General features: G+C 51.4%; 1 protein-coding gene across 1 annotated transcript; it reads left to right on the top strand.

Moving 5' to 3' along the window:
• The first annotated feature begins 16,069 nt into the window (after positions 1 to 16,069).
• LOC149397650 (uncharacterized) lies at positions 16,070 to 16,884 on the top strand. Its single transcript, XM_089614305.1, has 2 exons — positions 16,070 to 16,320; positions 16,590 to 16,884. The coding sequence occupies exons 1-2, from the start codon at positions 16,070 to 16,072 to the stop codon at positions 16,882 to 16,884; spliced, it is 546 nt and encodes a 181-aa protein (XP_089470431.1).
• Positions 16,885 to 18,577: the final 1,693 nt, after the last annotated feature.

Genomic DNA, 18,577 nt, shown 5'->3' with positions numbered 1-18,577 from the left:
CGCGCACTCCTCCTCCCTCGGCTCAGAAACACAAGGACCCCCCTCCACGAGAGGGAGGCCGCTCCTCTTCTGTGACCCGAGCTTCTGTGGTACACACCGCTCTCCCGCTTCTTGGCCCTTGAGCTAGAACTCCGAGCTACGAGCACGCGACCCCTCTAAAGACTTCACTAGAAGCTACGAGCCGGGTCCTACTCTAAAGCCTTGGATTCCCAAAGCCACTGAGCCCAAGATAGCCCCCAATACACAAATTGAACTACGTTCTGACCTGATCCCGACTAAAGGGTACGTAGGCAGCCAACCTTTGGCACGGTCACACCCCCCAAAACACACCTCAGGGTTTGGAGGGTGCAGCTCGGTCTACGAGCTCCCATTTTTGGCCCGGGTGCGATCACTTGGTCCGGCCTTGGATCGAACCGCCCGAGGTATTTAATCGTTGTTCATTTTCGTGCGACAACATTTTGGCGCTAGAAGGAGGGGACTTCCCGACTTACACAGCCCGAAATCCCTTCTACAGCTCGACCCCTTTCTTCTCGACTCGAGAAAGACATGGGTGGTCAACCACCTGTTCGTTCTGAGGGCGTGAATAACCCCGAAAACGCAACCGCGGTGAAGAAATACTTCCTGCGCTCTCGAGCGCAAGGCGACAAGGAGTCTCTCAACGATGAGAGCCACATACCTCGCCCCCTCCTCTTCAGGACAGTCGGGACGACCGCATTCTTGAAATGGAGGAGAAAATCCGCCAACTGAAGATAGCCAATGCAAGGTACCACCGCCAACTGGCGGGCAAGGCACCTGCACACGGCACCGCCCACGGGGAATCCGAGGAGCTCATGGATGAGGGACATGATTATGACCCCGACTATGAAGGCTTGGAAATTTCGGCGGACGTCGAGACTTCTCTCACCAAAGACGGGGAACTCCCTGTTGAGATCGAAGCCGGTCCATCGAAAACAAAAGCAATTCCGGTCTCCTCTCAAGAAGAGACCTCCCGACGTTCAGCCCATGACCAACTCGGTCAAAGAGGCGATGTCAGGGAAGTTACAATGACTCGGCGAGTAAGGCGTGTGGCTCGAAGCTCACGCCCCCATTCCGCTGGGCCAGATCTTAGAGATCGACTTACCGCCCAACGGAACGGCCGTGGCGAAGACCTCCGAGAGAGGCTGAGCGCTCGTAAGGGCACAACCCTACGGCCCCAATCAATGGGGACCCTCGCACGGCTCAAGGGTCAAACAAAAGGCGACGGGTGACTCCTCCTGAACAAGGAGTGACCCCCAACACTGGCCTCGACGTCGTCACCATGATTCACAACCTTCGTAATGAGGTGCGTGACCTGCGTGAAGGCGGCTTGGCCGGTGATACATACGGGGTCGTGGAAGAACATTCCTCTTCCTTCACCGCCCAAATCCTTGCTGAGGTGTGCACGGGAAACTTCAAACTCCCGAATCACCCTCCATACAATGGGAAAACTGATCCCACGTATCCTATCCAACATTACGAAACTTGGATGATGTTACAGGGCGTCTCACCTGGGGCTCTATGCCAAGTTTTAGTCTTACCCTCACCGGACCCGGTTTTGAGTGGTTTAAGAATTTAAGACCAGGAAGCATCCAATCATTCAAAGACCTGGAGGACATGTTCCTGGCACGATTTGCTACATCCATGGTCCAAAAGAAGACCAAGATGTACTTATGGTCAATCAGGCAAGAGAATAACGAGTCCTTGAGATAGTATCTCACCCGATTCACCGCAGAATCAAATAAGGTTGACCGCTTTGACGACAGTGACGCAATCACAGCCATCATCGAGGGCTTGCGCACCGGAGACTTCTTAAAGTCCGTCGTCGGCAGAGTCCCTTCTACGATGGCCGAGTTAATGAACCGAGCCAAAACCTTTATGGGGGTAAAAGATTACCTCGACGACCGCAGGAGCAGCACCCAAAGCTCCCGCCGTCGGGATGAGTCCGGCAACGAGCCTGACAACTCCCGTAAGAGGATAAACAAGGGAGGAAAAGCTACCGATAGCCGACCCCCTATGTCTCAAAAGCCGCATCTTGCGAGCAATTTTAGAGACTACTCGGGTTACACTCCCTTGAACGCCCCGGTAGAGCAAATCTACGCTGTGGCGCGTGACAAGTTCGTCGCTCCGGCTCCAATAAGGGGCAACCCCGAGTCTCGCGACCGGTCCCGCTATTGCAAGTTCCACCGGGATTACGGTCACACGACCGCTCAATGCTTCCATCTTAGGAAACAAATTGAGACATTAATCCAGAATGGAGAGCTCAAAGAGTTCGTCCTTCGCTTGGTAGGAGCGGCAGCCCCCGCCGATAACAGGCCACAGCCTGAGAAAGGTGAAGGGACCAATGCAAACATCGACCGCACATCGGTCACAGCTACGGCTGATGCGCAACTCCACGTCGTCACCACCATACTAGGTGGCTTGCAAGACGGGGACTCAGCCCGGCAAAGGAAAAAGCTCCTCAGAGCTGCCTCTCAAGAAGGCCTTGCCGGGCAGGTTAACCTCACCTACGAGGAACCTACGTCCGTACCTCACGAGACGATACAATTCACCAATGAAGAGGCCAAGCGAGTTGTGCACCCGCACAATGACGCTGTAGTCCTCAAGGCCCAGGTGGCCAACAATTTGGTAAAAAGAGTTCTTATTGATAACGGCAGCGCAGCCGATATAATCTTTAAGACCACCCTCGAGCGTATGAAGCTCGGGGGGCTCCGCCTTGTCCCGACTCAAACCCCTATGTTTGGGTTCACGGGAGAAAAGGTCATGACTTAAGGAATCATTGATTTACCAGTCACCTTCGGAACTACCGGAGGCATCGAGGTCGTTCACATGGTCCCCTTTCTTGTGGTCGACCAGGAGTCGCCCTACAATGTTATCATTGGGCGACCCACGTTGAACAGACTAAGGGCTATCACGTCCACTTATCACCTGCTACTGAAATTCCCCACCGAAGAGGGAATTGGCGTCATGGCCGGTGATCAAACCCAAGCGAGGATATGCTACGTCCAAGGCGTGGACGGCAAGCCCGCTGAAAAAAGGGTTACCACGATCTACCAATTGGAAGACGACTACCCGTGTGATCAAAAAGACGCACGGCAACTCGGGGAATCAGACCCCCGCGACGATGTCGAGAGGTTGAAAGTTGACACCCTCGATGATCTCACTTCGATCGTTCTCGACGAAGCTAAACCTGACCAGGTGGTGAAGATCGGTGCCCAACTCCCTCTCGCCATCAAAACTCAACTCGCGTCCTTCCTTCGAGAGTTTAACGATGTCTTTGCGTGGACACATGCAGACATGCCCGGCATAGACCCCGATGTGATTGTGCACCGATTGAACGACGATAAAACTATCGCTGAAAAGGTACAAGCTAGACGTGCGTTCAACCCCGAACGATACCTAGCGATAAACGAGGAAGTCGAAAAACTTCTCTCCGCTGGTTTCATCCGAGAAGCCAAGTACCCAAAGTGGGTGGCCAATGTGGTCATAGTCAAAAAGCCTAACGGGAAGTGGCGCATTTGCATAGATTACAAAGATCTTAACAAAGCCCGCCCGAAAGATTGCTTTCCACTCCCACGCATCGAACAACTGGTCGACGCCACGGCAGGACATGAACTCCTAAGTTTCATGGACGCCTACTTGGGCTATAACCAGATACGAATGCACAAGCCCGATCAGATCAAGACAACCTTTGTCACTGATTGCGGCCTCTACTGCTACAAGGTCATGTCTTTCGGCCTTAAGAATGCAGGAGCTACTTACCAACGATTGGTAAACCGGATCTTCGCCGACCTAATCGGCAAGACCATGGAAGTATACGTGGACGACATGCTCGTTAAAAGCATACTAGCCACCAATCACGTAGACAACCTGAGGGAGATGTTCTTAATCCTCCGCCAGTACAAAATGAAGCTCAACCCCAACAAATGCGTGTTCGGGGTCGAGTCCGGGAAGTTCCTAGGCTACATAGTTAGCCGTCGAGGTATCGAAGCGAACCCCGAGAAAATCAAGGCACTCCTTGACATGAAATCTCCGCGACGTGTCAAGGAAGTCCAAAGTCTGACCGGTCGGATTGCCGCCCTCTCGCGTTTTGTGGCCAAAGCAACCAAAAGAAGACGGACGGCTTTCAATGGATGGACGAGTGTGAGAAGGCCTTTCAAGAAATGAAGGCCTACTTCGGGACACCGCCGTTCCTCTCCAAGCCAAAAGAAGGCGAGACGCTCTACGTCTACCTCGCCGTCTCCGAACGGGCTGTAAGCGCTGTGCTAATCCGTGAAGAAGATAGGGCTCAATGGCCCATCTTCTATGTGAGCAAAGCCCTACGCGACATCGAAACGCGGTACACAGAGATAGAGAAGCTCTCTCTCGCTCTCCTCGTAGCCCCAAAAAGCTACGCCCCTACTTCCAGGCTCACCCAATCGTTGTCCGAACAGGACACCCAATCGGTAAAGCTCTTCAAAAAGGAACATCGACTCGCATGGCGATCTGGTCCCAAGAATTGAGCGCGTACGGGATTGAGTTTCACCCGAGACCAGCAATAAAGGCTCAAGCCTTAGCTGATTTCGTAGCAGAATTCTCCTACACTCCCGACATGGGAAGAGTAGAAGACGACTCGACTGACGACTTGTCGGCTCGAAAGAGAAAGGTCGACCATACGGGTCCCATCTGGGAATTACACGTAGACGGAGCATCTAATGCCCAAGGAGCAGGCGCCGGCGTGATTCTAACAAATCCCGACAGGGAAAAGTTACGCTACGCCCTCCATTACGAATTCCAGGCCCCCAATAATGAGGCCGAGTACGAAGCCCGCATAGTAGGGCTAGAGATCGCTCAAAAGGTCAACGTACAAAATTTACGAATACACTGTGACTCGCAGCTGATCGTAAATCAGGTTAAAGGCGACTACGTTGCCAAAGAGCCTAACATGATCGCCTACTTGGCAAAGAAAAATGCCAAGCTAGATGCCTTCTCCTGGTTCGAGATCATCCAGATCCCACGAGAAGAGAACACTGAGGCTGACGCCTTAGCTCGCCTCGGATCCGGTATCACCGAAGACGGGTTGGGAACTATCCCAATCGAGTCTCTCTCGCGACCATCCGTCTCACGTGACGAGGTTGGAATGATTGAGAGCGCCGTTCATCCAACTTGGATGACTCCGCTTACGGACTTCTTGCGAAGAGGGGTACTTCCCGAAGACCGCAAAGAAGCCAAAAGGCTGAAAGCCCTCGCATCCAAATACGTGTTGAGAGGCGAAGCCTTATACAAGCGCGGGTATTCAACCCCGCTGCTCCGATGTCTCAACAGCGTCGAGTCGACTAAGGTCCTCCGTGAGATCCACGAAGGCCTCTACGGGAACCACGCCGCTGGGAGGTCCCTCGCGCTCAAAGCGCTTCGACAAGGCTATTTCTGGCCGACGATGAAAAAAGACGCCTACGACTGGGCAAGAAAGTGCGACAAGTGTCAACGTTTCTCCAACGTTCCACGTCAGCCGCCATCTCCCCTGAATAGCATCGTTGTTCCACGCCCCTTCGCAAAATGGGGCGTAGACATTATCGGCAAGCTTCCCAAAGCCCCGAGGCAGTACGAATACGCCATCGTCGCTATCGACTACTTCACTAAGTGGGTCGAAGCCGAGCCTCTGGCCAGGATCACCGAGGCCAACACTACAAACTTCATCTAGAAGTCCATAATATGCCGCCACGGCATCCCCGCGTCGATCGTGACCGATAACGGCGCGCAGTTCGACAACGCGAGGGTTAGAGATATCTGCGCCAAGTTAGGGATAAGCAAGACATTCTCATCCCCGCGACATCCACAGGCTAATGGCCAAGTGGAAGCCGTCAACAAGACAATTAAAAGCAACCTCAAGAAAAAGCTCGAAGCCAAAAAAGGTGCTTGGGCTGAGGAATTGCCTTTCATCCTATGGGCCTATCGAACGACCGTTCGAAATGCCACCGGAGAGACCCCCTTCTCCCTAGCCTTCGGGATTGAAGCAGTGGTCCCCGTGGAAACGTAAGTCCCCACCTACCGGGTCGACACTTTCAACGATAAAGAAAATGATGAGGCCATGCGCCTCGAACTGGATCTAATCGACGAGAAAAGATCCGAGGCCCTCACCAGACTCGCTGCACAAAAGCGAAAGGTTGAGATATACTACAACGCCAAAGTCAAAAGGCGGATCTTCGCCGTCGGTAGCCTTGTACTCAGGCGCGTGTTCCAAAACACCCAAGTACAAGGCGCCGGGGTCCTGGGCCCAAATTGGGAAGGACCATATAGAGTTCGACAAGTTATACACGACGAAACCTACTACATCGAACACACGGACGGAACTCTAATCCGGCACTCGTGGAACGCCGAGCACTTGAGGCAGTACCACCAGTGACCAAGTCTCCCCATTTATTGCTCTGATTTCCCTTATTCAATAAGGCCTACGCGCCACTGTTCAAGGATGTTCTCTGTTAGCAAAACGTAATAAAAAATAAAGTTTGCGGTCTTTTCACCCACTTTATTACAGTTTTTAGTCATCATGGCACGACATGTAAACTATAAACTCGGGGGGCTATGGGTCCTGAGGCGTACACTCAAGAAATTACGGCATAAAAAAAAACCTTAAGCCCCCCACTCACGGGATACAAAGGCTTAAGAAGCTCGGGCCCCGACGGCCCATCAGGCTTACGGGTCCGAGAAAAGACGTCGGCCTAACCCGACGCAACCGCGTTCGCTCACTCCAGGGTGAGCGGGCCCAAAAGACGTCGGCCTAACCCGACGCAAAAGGCCTAAGTCCCCCACAGGGATACAGACTTAGGAAGCTCGGACCCCGACGACCCTTCGTGCATACGGGTTCGAGTAAAACGTCGGCCTTCCCGGCGTGCCGTAAGACGCGTAAAGGCGCAGGTGAAAGACGTCTTCCGAGACGCATGTAAGTCGCGTAAAGGCGCTGCCTCAAACCCGAAAAAAGGCCAAATTTGATCCAAACAAAGGTTCGCTAGCCTCAGGGCACGAACACCAAAAGACGTCGGCCTAACCCGGCGCATATGGTTTGAGTAAAAGACGCCGGCCTAACTCGGCGCAACCGCGTTCGCTCACCCCAGGGTGAGCGGGCCCAAAAGACGTCGGCGTAACCCGACGCACCCGCGTTTGCTCACTCCAGGGTGAGTGGGCCCAAAAGACGTCGGCCTAACCCCACGCACCCGCGTTCGCTTACTCCAGGGTGAGCGGGCCCAAAAGACGTCGGCCTAACCCCACGCACCCGCGTTCGCTCACTCTAGGGTGAGCGGGCCCAAAAGACGTCGGCCTAACCCGACGCACCCGCGTTCGCTCACTCCAGGGTGAGCGGGCCCAAAAGACGTCGGCCTAACCCGACGCACCCGCGTTCGCTCACTCCAGGGTGAGCGGGCCCAAAAAGACGCCGGCCTAACCCGGCGCACCTACGTTCCGACGCTCAAGGGCGCGAACACTAAAAAGACGCCGGCCTAACCCGGCGCACCTACGTTCCGACGCTCAAGGGCGCGAACACTAAAAAGATGCCTGCCTAACCCGGCGCACCTACGTTCCGACGCTCAAGGGCGCGAACACTAAAAAGACGTCGGCCTAACCCGGCTCACCTACGTTCCGACGCTCAAGGGCGCGAACACTAAAAGGACGCCGGCCTAACCCGGCGCACCTGCGTTCGCTTGCTTCAGGGCACGAACCCAAAGACGCCGGCCTAACCCGGCGAGCTCGGTCGCTCAAACAACGCGAGCTCAAAGACGCCAGCCTAACCCGGCGAACTCGGTCGCTCAAACAGCGCGATCTCAAAGACGCCAGCCTAACCCGGCGAACTCGGTCTCTCAAACAGCGCGAGCTCAAAGACGCCGGCCTAACCCGGCGAGCTCGGCCGCTCAAACAGCGCGAGCTCGAAGACGCCGGCCTAACCCGGCGAGCTCGACCGCTCAACAGCACGAGCTCAAAGAAGCCGGCCTAACCCGGCGAGCTCGGTCGCTCAAACAGCGCGAACTCGAAAACGCCGGCCTAACCCGGCCAGCTCGGTCGCTCAAGCAGCGCGAGCTCAAAGATGCGGCCTAACCCGGCGAGCTCGTCGCTTAAAAGCACGGGCTCCAAAAGACGCCAGCGAAACCCGGCGCGACATGCACATCCAGTCGCCGAAGGCACGGACGCAGAGCCCCCGGGAACTACCCGGTACGACCTCTTCGATCGTCGGAAGGCGCGAAGTGAAGTCACTGGGCCACGGCCACATTAGGCACCCTGAATCGTCGGCCTAACCCGACAGGCCGATACCACCATTCAAACACGGGTTGGCCAATCTCCTAGCTGGGCACGAACACCCCCACCGAACGTTTAAACGACGACGAGTCATAACGACGAAATGGGCGGATAACGAATCCCAGCTAAGGATGCAGAACCTGCCAAAACAATTGGCAAGGATACAAGCCCTTCGGGCCGCGATTAGCCCAGAAAGAAGGTATACACGAGTGAAAATTACTCGAAAAATGAGATACGCATTCAACATGAAAGCAACAAAAATATCTCATAAATAAAAAGAGCCACGGCTCTGATAAACACGTGCTGAACAAAAAGTGCGTGAAAAATAAATAAAATCCTAGAAAAAGGAAAAGAAAGCAAAGCGCTAAACATACGCGCTGAAAAAGAAAGCCACTCGGCTCAAGGAGCACCCTCGTCCAGCAGGGGGAACAAGGTGTCGAAGAAGTCAAAAGTGACCCCCCGGTCCTCGTTCTCGGTCCCTATGTCGTAGTCATCCTGCAAGTCGGACGCTCTTCGCTCCGCTTCAGCAAGCTGGGACGAGAGTCGAGCGTTTTCCTCCGCCAGAGAGTCGCACTCGCGCTCGCGCTCCGCCTTAACACGCGCCGCTTCGCTCGAGGTAAGGCATCGGATCGAGCGTCCAGTTGCCTCCGAAGGTCAGTAACCTCAGTGCGAAAAATCTCCGCTGATCGGGTCGCCACCTCGCAAGCTGGCCGTTCTTCGGTGAGCTCGCCCGCCATCTTGGCCACTAACAGTTGGGCTCCGTCGCGCTGGCCTTGTGCGATCTGGAGTTCCACCCTGGCCTCACGAAGCTGGTCTCGAAGCGTCTCGGTCTCCGCCCCCGGGTGCGAACCTCACTCGACCTGAGCCAACCTAGCCTTCGTCCGGGCGAGCTCCTCCTGAGATGCCCCTAAGCGCCGGATGAAGTCATGCAAAATCCTGTCGCTTCGCACGGCCCTCGCATACGCCTGCGACGACAAAGAAGCAATGGTTAAAACTAAAAACCTACGCTTATAACGAAACAAACAGTAGTACTGACCCTCTGAGCGTCGGTAACCCCCGCCTGGAAGAAAGCGATGTCGCCCTTCGACACCACGCCCTACCACCAGGATAGTGGGGATCCCTCGAGGTGGCGGAAACAATCCCCTCGAGCCTCTACCGCCTCCCGCTCCACCGCCGAGTTCGCCCTCTTGGGTTCGGAGCGTTCGTCGGGAGGTGCCGATGTCGAAGCCCTCTTCAAAGAAGCCCGAGACTTCGGTTCGACTAGACCAGCGGTCTCGACGTGCTCTCCCTTCGCCTTGCGGTCAGCGACCCTAGAGCGAATCTCCGCCATTGACTCAGGGTCCCGAGAAGCGAGGGCCAGCCTCCTAGCTCGCCTCTTTGCAGCTACAAAAAACAAAGCAGCGAAGGTCGGGTTCCTGTCAAGACAAAAAGTTTTACAAAACCGTAAAGCTACCTCGAGAAGCAGGAGCGACTGGTTGAGCCACAGGACTCGGGGGCCTGCTTGCCCGGAGCGCCTCCTCGGTGCCCGGAGCAAAGGGTGGGAACCACCCGGTGAGCGCCATCAGCTCGGGGGAACGGAACCGCTAGCCAGCCTTGCGGGCTTCCGACATCCCCGATATTTCTCTCACAAAGGGGAGCTCCGCTGCCCCCTCGTCCAGACGGCCGAAGCGAAGGGGCGCCTCGCCAAAAGCGTCCGAGGTGACCCACACCTACGCCCGGCGGCTAGGCGGGTCACAATCTTCGACCAGCCTCACATTGCCCCGAGCACGGGCCATATGAAATCCCGGCTGCCCCGGCACCGGGAAGACGGCAACCAGATTGCGGAAGTCGTCCACGGTCATGGCACGCTGCGTCTGGCAGTGCCACTCCATGAAGCATGTAGCCAACACGCGGAAGAACGGCGGGCTCATCTGGCACGCATGGACCCCTAGTCGGGTCAGAATCTGCTGAACGATCGTCGGAAACGGGAGGCGCAATCCACAGGCGAGACTCCCGACCGCCACAGCCGCGTACCCATCCCTTGGACGAGAGGGCATGTCCTCGGGGGCAGGTCTAAGCAATCCCACCATGGGAGGAATGCTATACGTCTCCCGAAGCATGCTGAAGACTCGGGAAGTGAGCGTGCTCGCAGCATCGATTCCCCTGCAGTCTAAGCCGACGGGGGCGACGGAGTCGCCTACTCCGTACATACGAGTCCTCTCCAGTGACCAGGCATAAGTGTAGCCCGAAGCCTCCGCCGACTCGAAGGCTGGCCAGGCCATCGCCAACGCCTTCCCGTTGCGTTTCTCCTCCCCCATCGCGGGAGGAGCCTCCAAGTCCTCTTCAGGGCCCTCTGAGCCCGACCCTTGGGGATCGTCGGAATAAATCTCGTCCAAAAAAGATTCGGACGGCACTATCACGAGCTCGACACCCGGGGCGTCTAAGTTAGACGCCCGGGGGGGGAGCTCGGCACTCACCACCGCTTCACCCCGCTGCTTGAGCAGGGGGGCGTCAAAGGACGTCTCGCGGGAGACCAGGTTGATCACCAACCGTGACGAACGCGGGTCCTTGGACCCTTCGTCCTCCCCTTCGGGACCGCACCTTGTCGATAGGCCGTTCCCGGGCCCCGCCAGCTCGGCTATCACCGCGGCATCGCCTCCAACTCCGCGTGCCATTTGTCGGCCGCGCTAGAGTCTTCCTCGACAAAGATGGGGATCATGTCGAGTTCCTCAAAGGGACCCTTGGCTGCCCCTCCACAATTCGGGAGAGGGCAGGAAGGATCAACCTCGGGATCATCAACATGGAAAACAAGCTCGCTCCCCATTAAAAAAGGGAAAAAGTCGGTTGCCCATGGAAAATTTCAAACTCAAAGGAATTTTCCGATTACCCACAGGCTGCCGGTGTGAACAGAAAGGGCGGGGGCCCTCCTATTTATAGGAGAGGAAGGAGCAAGCCCTGCTCCTTCCCCCCCCCCCCCCCCTGCGCGCGCAACGCAAGGCCCGGCCCGCGGGCCGGCCTCGCGCGCGCGTCAGTCCCCCAGCACTAGGCCGCACGCGGGTCTTGCTGCTCGGCCGGCCCGGTCCGGAACCCAAGGGTCCGACCGTCAAAAAAAAAAAAAAAAAAAGAGGAAAGAAAAAGATATGTGTGCGTACGGTCACGCGTGATCAAAGGTGAAATCACCTCAACGCCCATTTTTTTTCTAAAGTTCACGACTTACGTCCCACCAGGCCCGATCGCCCTGACGCACCCATGGCCCGGCACGGCCGGCGCGCGCGCACCTGCGCCCCCGGCCCTGAGGCCCCCGGCGCAACAGGCCTCAGCGCTCCCTAGCACGCCTGGCTCACGCGCACCCTGCGCCCCGACCTCCCGGCCCGCACACACCTCGGCCGAGTGTCTTTGCCACCTCGGCCGAGCGTCCTTGCCACTTCGGCCACCTCGGCCGAGTGTCTTTGCCACCTCGGCCACCTTGGCCGAGCGTCATTGCCACCTCGGCTGAGTGTTTTTACCAGCTCGGCCACCTCGGCCGAGCGTCTTTGCCAGCTCGGCCACCTCGGCCGAGCGTCCTCGCCTCCTCGGCCACCTCGGCCGAGTGTTTTTACCAGCTCGGCCACCTCGGCCGAGCGTCTTTGCCAGCTCGGCCACCTCGGCCGAGCATCCTTGCCACCTCGGCCGAGTGTTTTTACCAGCTCGGCCACCTCGGCCGAGTGTCTTTGCCAGCTCAGCCACCTCGGTCGAGCACTCGTGCCGCCTCGACCAGACACGCCCGCTGCCGGGCACGCCGCGCCTAGCCAAATCCCTCGCCCGGCACGCCCCGCGCCCATCTAGGCGACAGGCCTCGCGCGGCCCACGCCCGGCACGCCCCGCGCCCATCCTGGCGATATGTCCCGCGCGCCCTGCGCCCTCTTGGACGTGAGGCCTCGCGCGCCCCGCTCCCGGCCACCCGGTGGGCCTCAAGGGGCCGGCCCAAAGCCTCTCTCCACAACTATAAATACCCCCCCCCCCCTTTGGGAGGGAAAGAGAAACCCCCAATTTTTTGAGAGAACCTACATCCTGGTTAACGCCAACAATACTTCTATTCTCTCGAGAATTCTCTCTCGCCCTCTTGTTATATTTCCAAGAGCGTGCACTCCTCCTCCCTCGGCTCAGAAACACAAGGACCCCCCTCCACGAGAGGGAGCGCGCTCCTCTTCTGTGACCCGAGCTTCTGTGGTACACACCGCTCTCCCGCTTCTTGGCCCTTGAGCTAGAACTCCGAGCTACGAGCACGCGACCCCTCTAAAGCCTTCACTAGAAGCTACGAGCCGGGCCCTACTCTAAAGCCTTGGATTCCCAAAGCCACTGAGCCCAAGATAGCCCCCAATACACAAATTGAAGTACGTTCTGACCTGATCCCGACTAAAGGGTACGTAGGCAGCTAACCGTTTGCACGGTCACACCCCCCAAAACACACCTCAGGGTTTGGAGGGTGCAGCTCGGTCTACGAGCTCCCATTTTTGGCCCGGGCGCGATCACTTGGTCTGGCCTTGGATCGAACCGCCCGAGGTATTTAATCGTTGTTCATTTTCGTGCGACAACAATAAATACTCGAAGTTTTTATTAATAATCGTAGAAATTACAAACTAAAAGAGGGCGAAGTGCCGAACTCAACAAAGGCGAACTTGAGGAAATAGAGGAGTGAGAAATTGAAAATAAGGGTATCAGCTTGCGTGTGCGAAAATTGACATATCGGCTTCTATTTATAGTCGGGGCGGATTTGTTTAAGTGGACACGTGTTCGTCAATTCGGCTCTGCCACGTTGCTGGATGAAGTCGTCCCACATCCGGTCTTCGTGTCGAGGTCCTCTATCCGACTGTGACCAATTCCCTTGACCGAGTCCGTGTTGGTAATGCGTCTCTTCTTTGGCGAACTGGGCTTCTTATTGGGCTTGGGCCGGCCTTCTTGAGTTGAGCTGGCCCACCAAACGATTCCTTGAAAACCAGGTCGCTTCTTCTGTTGGGCTTTGGTCGATCCGAAGCCCAGCTTAAATGATTTTAATTTGGGGAAAATGATTTTTAACCCCCACAATAACCCTCCCACTTAGTTTTTAGAGTTGGCACATCGTCTCTTATAAGTTCGGAAACAAATTTCCTAGTTATAGAGCGATAGAGTGGACTTCTAGAAAAAAAAATCCTAGATCTTCATGTTCAAGGAAGAGCAGTGTTAGTGCATAAAGGCACAAGGTACATACTCGGACATATACCTATTTTCTATTCGGGAAAGTGCATGAGGGAAGTATGAACTTCAACTCACTCGAACACTTGAAAGTTTGAGATTACACATCTTTTATTTTACGGCTCGTCTACGAGAAGACCTCCCACTCAAATTTTCAAGAGCATATAGATTTTGAACATATGTGATATAGATATATTTTGAAAACTTATTTGTTTTGGATGACAAAATATTTTCAAGTTTGAAAGCGGAAACGGCTTTTCAAAATTCAAACTAGTTTTGTAAAAATTCAATTTCAATTAAACTTTCAAAAATCAAAAATTTTAATCTTTCACATTATGTTTTTATCTTATAAAAAACAATTTTGCCCAAGGAAATTTTCTCATTAGAGTTGTATAAATCATGGAATGAGGTCCTAAATTCGGAATTCAATAATTCTAAAAAAATAAAACTGGACATTTGGAACAGCCGCGCAACTCGGAGTAAAATCGTAATAACTAGCGGCTCCAATGTCTTTTTCACCTAAAACCAATTGCATTGGAAAGAGGACAAATAGAATTTTTCAAGAATCATTAAATTTAGAATTTTTAGATGAGAGTAATGATACTTTTACTGTGGGTTTTCTTGAGCTTGAAGAAAACTGGAAATAATTAAAGTTCGGACTTGAGCGCGAAAAAAAAAATCGAGTGTAACGGAACGTTTTAAAGAGTTGTTAAAGCTTTTATATGTGTTTTATTAACATGGTAATAACATAGTATAAAATTAAATAACAACAAACATAAAACGAAATGAGTAAATAAACGAAACTAGCAAGACAATATAACTAGTCACAAAATTACTCGAAATTTCTCAAATTTTAAAAAGACATTTTTCATTATCAAAAAATAAAAAATTTTAGAACTGATTCTAATGTGTTTTAATAACATCCCAAAGTCATAGAAAATCAACATGATTTTTAATTTGAAGGCACGAGCGATAAATTAAAAAAAAATCTAAGATAACAATTCTAACTTGTCAAAAAACTAGTAATCTTTCGAAAATGATTTTCAAGCTCATAATTTTAATCATATGTACATGCATATCTTTGACCATAGCTCTAATACCATTTGTTGGAATTGATCTAGGGTTAAGAAAAGATTTAACGCTTCAAACAACCAGTGGAATTTAAAAATTTTCTTTTAAACAAGTAAAACAATTTTACTAACCTAGACAAAGAGCAAGCACATGTTTATATTTAAATTAAAACTATTAAAGAGCATTACTCGTTTACTAACCTTTTTGAAGCTTAAACGTTGAGAAGCCTTAGGAAGGTTGAAACGTTCGTCTTCCCACGCACCTCGTCTTTCTTTGTTTTTCGGGAAACTCGAGCAACCACGAAAGTTTCTATCACATGAATCACTCGAGAAAGAAAGGAATTAGTGTGTGGACACTTTTAAATAGGACGACTAAAGAACAAGTCTTAAAGTCGAAGAGCTGAAACATTAGGTCAAATGTGGACCTAGGTGCCAAAACAAAAATGAAAGGAACTTAGAGAGAGAGAAAGAGAGGGGCGGTCAAGCTAGAGAGAGAAGCTCTCTATCTCTAAAACTTTGGGATGAGAAAACAATGAGAATGAAGCATCTATTTATAGGGGAGGGATTACCTTCATAAAGGTAGTTTCCTCTTCTATAGAATATCACATATTCATGAGCAAATATTGCCTCTTTCTCCTTCCATTTGGACGTGCAACGTCATAGTGCAAGTCCTTGGATTAGTTTCCTCTTTTAAATTTTTTTTGACATTGTTATATGATGACAAATAAACCACTCGGCCATGATAAGATTTTGGGCTTTGAGGATTAATTTCATTTCATGAAATTTTACTTGAAAATTCCTAATGGGCCTTTCTTATGTTGTGATGAACAAATGAAGAAACATCTAGAAACTCCTTCTAGAAGCTTGTTGGCCGTCCAACCCAAGGAGAAAAAGGGAGATTATTTTGTGCATTGATGTATGAAGATACTTTCCAAAAGAAAAAGAGGAAACAAATTTCCTTTGCATGGATTGAGGTAAGCATGATGCAATTCATACATAGTGACTTCGAGACATAAGAGGTTAAATGGTTTGTTGTTATTCTGTCTCTAGAAGTGCACTGGTCAATTCAGTACCTTCAGAAGATACCTAGAAGAACTATAGAGTCTCCAACTCTCAATGTCCCATAACCAGACATCATAGATTCTCCTAACAATCGTAGTGAGATCAATAGTCCTTTGATCATTAGATTGTGAATATGCAGTTTTAAGCAAACCATGAAGAGTTTATTTATGCAAATCTAGATTTGTCTCTTCATATGTTGTTAGGTTTGTTTTAAGGACTAAAGACTATAGAATATCATAAAGCTTCAAATTGTCACGGAAGAATGAATGAACGTTTCAACTTTTATTAATGATTCAGGAGTTACAAGTAAGATTCTTCGTGAGACTTTATTACATCAAATGTACATAAGTAAAGACTACTACTCTTCTTGTAGGCACTATAGAAAACACCTTGTCCTCCCACGTTCGTGGACCTATATTTTGCTACTCCTTAAGGAATTCCACGCCAGTGCGGTTGACGGCCACGCGGGTATGAGTAAGACCTACCACAGAATATCAGCCGAGTTGTATTGGGTTGGGATGCGGAAGGACGTGGATAAGATGGTCGCGGCTTGTGATGTGTGCCAGAAGAATAAGTACTTGGCCATGGCGCCGGTAGGATTGTTACAGCCACTAGCGTTGCCGAACATGGTGTGGCAAGAGGTGTCGATGGACTTCATTGACGGATTACCTTTCTCGGATGGGTACACCATCATCTTGGTTGTGGTTGATCGGTTCAGCAAGTATGCGCATTTCATTGCTCTCTGACATCCGTACACCACGGTTTTGGTAGCAACGACATTTATGCATGAGGTGGTTCGTCTACACGGCATTCCGGAGTCCATTATGTCGGATCGGGATAAAGTCTTCATGAGCATCTTTTGGTGCGAGCTCTTTCGCGCCCAAAAATCAATCCTAAAGAAGAGCACGACATACCACCCGCAGACGGATGGCCAGACAGAGGTGTAAACCGGAGTATCGAGACCTAGCTTTGGTGTTTTGCTTTCGACAGCCCGAAGACGTGGACGAAATGGCTACCATGGAGGGAGTACTGGTACAACACGTCTTATCACCGGGGCATGAAAACCACTCCTTTCAAGATCATGTACGGCCGCAATCCGCCTCGTTTGATTCACTATGAACATGGTACTACGCTGGTCTCCGAGGTGGAGCAATACTTGGAGGATCGTGACCGCCCACTCCGGGAATTGAAACAGAACCTAACCCGCGCCCAAGAGATCATGAAGCTTCAACCGACTGCCACCGCCGCGATGTCAACTTCGATGTCGGAGATCACGTCTACTTGAAGCTCCAACCATACCGGTAGAAGACTCTAGCGAATAGGCGGAGTGAGAAACTCTCGGCGGTAGTTTGGGCCTAACGAGGTGGAAGCTCGGATCGGACCAGTTGCTTATCGTCTGAAGCTTCCTGCTTCAACAGCGTTTGTAAACCACTCCTTGAATGTTCATTCTTTTCCCTTTCCTTTTCCTCGGTTTGTAAACCACTCCTTGAATTTTTTACTCCCTCTTCCGCCAAATCTTCCTCCGGAACTGCTGCTACCTCCTCGTGCACTGCCGCTCGTACGCTCTCGCTGGAATTCTGCTGAAGCTGGCGGCGTCGTCTGAGCATCTGCCATTGAAACTGATGGCGGCGTTGTCTGATGCATAGGGTGCATCTGAGGCGACGGGTGCGTTTGAGGCGACGGCTTCGTCTGAGGCATCCGTGGCAACATGCCGGGCGACATCTGAGGCATCTGTGGCATCGTGCAGGGCGACATCTGAGGCAAGGGCGAAAACTGCTACGTGAACACGAACAATTGTCGCTGCATCTCCTCCATCTGCTGCTGCGAGGCTCATCTCATCTCATCCATAGCGACTTGTTGTGCCGCCACCTGAGCCTGGAGCTCGCCAACCACTGGATCTGGAACGCGCCGCGACGAGCCTGAGCCTGACGACGAGCTTTCGTCCTGAGCCTGAGCAATAGCACAAGATGATCTCGGGACCGCTGTACCTATTCCAACATACCAATCTTGACGGTTCCCGAGAATTTCTAGCATCGCGTGCTCCTCTGCGTCGTCCTGGTTAAATACTACGCCTTGCTCTTCTGCTTGTCGCCGAAGATCCGCCAGTAGAGTAACTATCCGCGCCTTTACACATAAAAAAAAATTATTAAAATTAATTATTATGTAAGTAACGTAATTGTAATTATCACATATGACAATTTCAATTAACCTAAACTAATCAAAACTAAACAACCTAAACATATTATTAAATTAATTACAATTTCAATTAACCTAAACTAATCAAAACTAAACAACTTAAACATATTATTAAACTAATTACAATTTCAATTAATTAACCTAAACTAATCAAAACTAAACAACCTAAACATATTATTAAACTAATTAAAATTTCAATTAACCTAAACAAATTAAAACTAAACAAGTTAAACATATTATTAAACTAATTACAATTTCAATTAACCTAAACTAATCAAAACTAAACAACCTAAACATGTAAGTATTAAACTAAAAAACCTAAAACTAATTAGAACAAATTTCATTTAATAAATTAATTACAAACTAATTGACTAATTCATTACAAATCAATTACAAACTAACTAACTAATTATAAACTAAACTACTAATCAAACTAAACTACTAATCAAAATACTAATCAAATTATGAAAAATACCTAATGAAGCGGAGGGGCTGGTCGGAGGCTCGGGACAGGTCGGAGGAGCTGGTCGGAGAGGCAGCAGCGGAGGGGCTGGTCGGACGGGCTGCAGCGGAGGCTCGGTGCTGGTCACGGAAGGGCTGGTCACGCAGAAATCAAAAGCCCCAAAATTCGAATCTTCAAACCCTAGTTCATCAAATTTCGGCCAAATCACTACCAAACCAAGGAAATCCGAACTCAATCCACAAATTCAAGCTATAACCATCACTAATCGAGTTCAATGAGCAACCAAAACCAATCAATTTCACAAAAATCATCTTTGAAA

The sequence above is a fragment of the Urtica dioica genome, chromosome 5, assembly GCF_054948205.1.
Source record: "Urtica dioica subsp. dioica isolate 48M chromosome 5, U.dioica_male_clone48M_v1_H2, whole genome shotgun sequence".
NCBI lineage: Eukaryota > Viridiplantae > Streptophyta > Magnoliopsida > Rosales > Urticaceae > Urtica > Urtica dioica.
Note: the sequence above shows the minus strand (reverse complement) of the source record. Positions and strands in the feature narration are given on the sequence as shown.

Coding starts and splice junctions, on each gene's coding strand:
- LOC149397650 (XM_089614305.1), top strand. CDS start 16,070: ATGAGTAAGACCTACCACAGAATATCAGCCGAGTTGTATTGGGTTGGG. Junction 16,321..16,589: donor GTGGTTGATCGGTTCAGCAA/GTATGCGCATTT, acceptor TGCTTTCGACAG/CCCGAAGACGTGGACGAAAT.